Genomic DNA, 4,421 nt, shown 5'->3' with positions numbered 1-4,421 from the left:
CAAAAGCTCACCATCGTCGCCCCCACTCACTCACTGCACCGTCGCGAAGTGGAAACCCTGCCCCCACTCACTCTCTTCACTCTCGCCGTTGACACTCTCGCTCTCGTCATTGATCCTCTTACTCTCGCCATTGACCCTCTCCCACTCACCCGCACTAACCACTCTCCACATTGCTGCACTATTGACCGTCGCTGCGCCGCCCTCACCACCATCATCACCCCCAAATTAGAGAAAAGCGTTTGCCATCACCACTCACCACTCACGGCGTCACCATTCACCACTCGAGGAAGACTCTGCACTCACTCATCTTCCCCACTCATCTTCATCGTCGCTTCTCTTTGATGCGCTGTCACATCATGAAGACTCTGCGCTCAACTGAAAGATTTCTTCATTCGCGAGGTTAGGGTTCTGAATTTAGGTTTCAATTTGGGGGATTTGGTACAATAATCTGTGACATCGTGAATTGATGAACATGCATGCTATTGTGCAGCGCAGGAGAACCCGTGAATTTAGGGGTTTTATTCCGTTAATACAGGTGAGTTTGGCCATGATTAGTTGATGCACAGAAATTGTTCACACATTGTATGTAGCCCTCCATCGTCATCTGTAGCAGCAGCAACAACAGTTATGGCAGTGGCGGTGGCAATGGTGTTCGTATAATTAGGAACGAAATCTCCAAATGGTGCTCCCTAATCACCACTCGCACCAACCAGCTCAGACAAGACTCCGTTAATTCCGTTGCAAAATTCCACAATCACCTATTTACTTCCATCCTCAATCCTCCGCCTCCTCCTCTTTCCTTTCTGGTAAGCTTTCCTTCCCCATTCATAACTTCAATTTATTATTAATATTTTGAAAGATTGAAAACAAAATGCAAATTTGGATCACCAGGTTAATGGAGACGGTGGAATGAAGTATCCGATTTGGATGTGCGTTGAATGTGCTTTGTTGTAAAGGATTTTTGAATTGAAAAAACATGGTATTCGTGATTGAAATCAAATAAGCTTTTAGTAGATTATCTTGTTACTAGAAATTGTTGATTTTTTGTGGCCCTCACCAGTGTGAAAATAAATGGATTAAAGTCATTTATCTTATACTTTCTTGCATTTTTTGTGTATCTTGGTCCGAGTTTCAACTAGTCCACCTGCTATTCCACTGTTATGATGGCTTATAATAGGTTATATACTTATATATTTTATATTTATGGTCTGTGAGTGATTGATCAACACATCAAGAATCAGTTTTTCATCCATAAACATTTTTTTTTATATATTTTTAGTAAAAAAGAACAAATTGGTTAATGTTAGTTTAACAAATTTGTATTTCTGTTTACAGGATCATCCTGAGCAAATTGGACTGGACTTGCTGCAAGTTGCATGATAGCCTGTGCCTGCAAATCAAATTTGGCTCCATTGGAATGTGCAATTTGTTTGGATTTAAGGCCAGGCATTATACTAGAACATCATTACCTACCTTATCAGGTGAGCCTCCATCATAGACCTTCACCTTACCACAGTAGAATATCGTCATTTGCCCAACTCCGCTAGTTGCAGATGCTCTATGACCATATTAATAAGTCATTAAGAACTTGAATCAACAACACTAAAGGAATATTAGCATGTCTCTAATCATGCATACTTTATGTAAAATTTATTAAATCTTAGTTATTTCACATTTTAATTCTTAAGTAGTTGGTATTTTAATTCTTAAGTAGTTGGTTCACTTTCTTGTGAAAAGTAATGTATGATGAAACTTGTGTTACAGTTTGCCACTATCCTGGATTCCTGGGTATAAAACTATAAATAGTACCAAAAAACAGTTTATCAATAAATCAACACTTAAAGTAAAATCAGGAATGTTGAAATTAAGAACTTGCACAGGCTTCTTTTACAGCTGCAAATAATCATGCTAACATGCTAGGAATTGAAGTAAACAAGCCTTGGCATGCAAACCAACAGAAGTTCATGAAAAGAAGTGTCAGCCTTGATCGCACTTAATCTTAAAATTGATATTGTTCAATATAATGAAAAATTTTTTCTTTTGTAACTGAATTTCTTCTTCCATTCGACATTTTCTGTATAGTTAATGTTCATTAATCTTGCCTCCACCAAAAATAGTTTCAACTTGCACACTCTCTCTCTCTCGCTTTCAGAAACTGTGTATTTACCAAACTTCTTTTTTTCCTTTTACTAATGCTAAGGTAAAGGTAAACCAGGATAAGAAAAAAAAAACAAGAGTTTTGTTACTAATGATTTATTACATTTTCAATCCCATTCGTTTCAGTGATAACTTATAACTTAAGCATAAGGCTATTTCTTCTTGTATTTTGTTTCTCATTTCTACATTTTATAAATTGGTGTCCTTTCTTGTCTGTGTATATTCCAGGCCAAAATTGTAGATTCTTTAACATGCAAGTGAAAGTAGAAGCTGATGAATTTAAAATTTAAAAATTCGTAGACAATGTTTATGAACTGATCAGGTTTTAAATTTAACTTTTTTATTTTTAAATAGAAGCTATTTGAATTTGTGTGCTTTTTATGCAACTTCAACTAAATAGTTGTTTCTTTGGGTGGTTAACTTTTCTAAGTAACTGCATGTTTGAATTCTTGTGTAGAAAAGCTCTGGATCATGGTTGTTGCCAAAGCTTTTCTCTATTGCTTTTGCCCAAACCCTAGTTTTGGAGTTGCAAATAGAAAATCCAAACATGTTAATGTAGATAATGGAAAGTTACAGATAGTTAAGATAAGAATTCTCAAATGGAAACTTTGCTAAGCTGCATCAAGGGCTAGGGTTGTTAATAACATTGTTTTAACTTTGAAAAAGATTCCTTTAAACCTCTTTGTTTGGTGCAAATTGTGAATATCACAGTTCGGATCTTGTGTACTTCTTTTCATATGTTCTTGTCGTGGTCTTCAGAATCTAGGTGCTCGATTGCCAAGCCTCTGTTAATTGCCTATTTTGATAATATGCATAGTAGCTAAATTGTATAACCGTGGCTCATGAGTTTTATCTATATCCAGATTCTGATATCTTATTCTTTGTTAATATTTATTTTGCAGGGGATAGATTTTTCTGGTTTAGGGATGAGGAATTTGCTAGACAGACTGTTGCTGGCCTCAACCCACTTAGCATAAGTTTGGTGGAGGTATATGCGTGCTTTCACCATTATTTTGTTTTAGACTCATTAATTGGATTCATTTTATTAACAAGTGTGCTTGTGCACCACACAGATTGTGATGATAATTCTTGATTAATTATTTTGTAATTTATCTTTGATTAATTATTGATAGAAACTAGATTGCCTGCTAACAATTTAGGTCCATAATTTACTGTTGTGGCTTTCTGGGTATGTCTGATTCAATGTTTTTAAAAGGGAATGCATGCCATGGAATTTGAAACTTGTAGTGATTTTGTTGATTGGCAATGAGAACTTTTACTGTATAGTTTAGAGAACTGTGTGAGGGATTATGCTTCTTTTTGTTAAGGGGATAAACAAAAGGTTATGAAAGAGGTCCGTATTACTTGTGAGGGAATCGTGAATATAGAGTTGGCTGAGTTTTAGCATTGTAACTACTTGCAAGCTCTTGGAGTAAGGGGTGGACATGTTCTATGGCATGATATAGTAATGTTTTGGAGGTTAAGAATTGATCATGCCATGTCACGAGAGAATTATTCTGGATGCGTTTTACCGAGTGATAGTCAATATTCTAATTCAGTAGATAAAATAGATTAATGCTCTGAGGCTTAGCAAAATTTACAATCACAAATTGCTTGTCAAACTATATGAAAAGTTATTTTGGAATATAAGGTAGCAGTGCACTATCGTTGTGATTCATGAATGTTGCATGGATATAGATCCTTGTGCATATATCTTTGGTATTCTTCAAGTCAAGGCTAATGCTAGCAAGTTAATTCCATAGCTATTAATGTATGATGGACAGGTTCCAAATCTTTGTTTTGCCGTTATCTCTTGAATGATTTAATTGTTGCTGCTGCTGCTGGGTCCCAAATCTATTTGATTATATCAATTTAATTCTTGCTAAATGATGATTGTGCTGAATTCGTGGTTAAATGGTTGCATATGGCAATTACAATTTTTTTGTCTGTAATTTTTACAGTTATTCGTGGTTAAGATTGAAGGCGAAAGTGGTTGGTTAAGGTCTTTCAAGCAGATTTTGTCAAAACGTTGATCGCGTCATGGCAAGGTACAATGCATATTTTAATTCTTTTGATTTATTAGTTTTAAAGTTCCAATTTAACACCGAAGTTGGAAATGTTTCTTGGCTTTATTAACACCGAAGTTGTATTGCTATGGCTAAAATTTGTTTGTGTAATTCTGGTTGTTGTTTCTCTGATTTTATGCACGTTGTACATATGAATTTGTCCCTATATCTAATTTAAGTGTGAAAGTATGGTTAATT

General features: G+C 35.5%; 1 protein-coding gene across 1 annotated transcript; it reads left to right on the top strand.

The window, feature by feature from the left end:
- Nucleotides 1-472: 472 nt before the first annotated feature.
- Nucleotides 473-4,190, top strand: LOC148580065 (linoleate 13S-lipoxygenase 3-1, chloroplastic-like). The gene is made up of 5 exons (XM_088491596.1): nt 473-535; nt 591-682; nt 1,336-1,481; nt 3,060-3,145; nt 4,119-4,190. The coding sequence occupies exons 1-5, from the start codon at nt 473-475 to the stop codon at nt 4,188-4,190; spliced, it is 459 nt and encodes a 152-aa protein (XP_088347722.1).
- The last annotated feature ends 231 nt before the right edge of the window (nt 4,191-4,421 follow it).

Source organism: Arachis ipaensis, chromosome B10 (assembly GCF_059453495.1).
Source record: "Arachis ipaensis isolate K30076 ecotype BB chromosome B10, ASM5945349v1, whole genome shotgun sequence".
NCBI classification, from domain to species: Eukaryota; Viridiplantae; Streptophyta; class Magnoliopsida; order Fabales; family Fabaceae; genus Arachis; species Arachis ipaensis.
The sequence above is the reverse complement of the archived record's forward strand: the minus strand, read 5'-3'. Positions and strand labels throughout refer to the sequence as shown.

Coding starts and splice junctions, on each gene's coding strand:
- LOC148580065 (XM_088491596.1), top strand. CDS start 473: ATGCATGCTATTGTGCAGCGCAGGAGAACCCGTGAATTTAGGGGTTTT. Junction 1,482..3,059: donor ATCATTACCTACCTTATCAG/GTGAGCCTCCAT, acceptor TTTATTTTGCAG/GGGATAGATTTTTCTGGTTT. Junction 3,146..4,118: donor TTAGCATAAGTTTGGTGGAG/GTATATGCGTGC, acceptor TAATTTTTACAG/TTATTCGTGGTTAAGATTGA.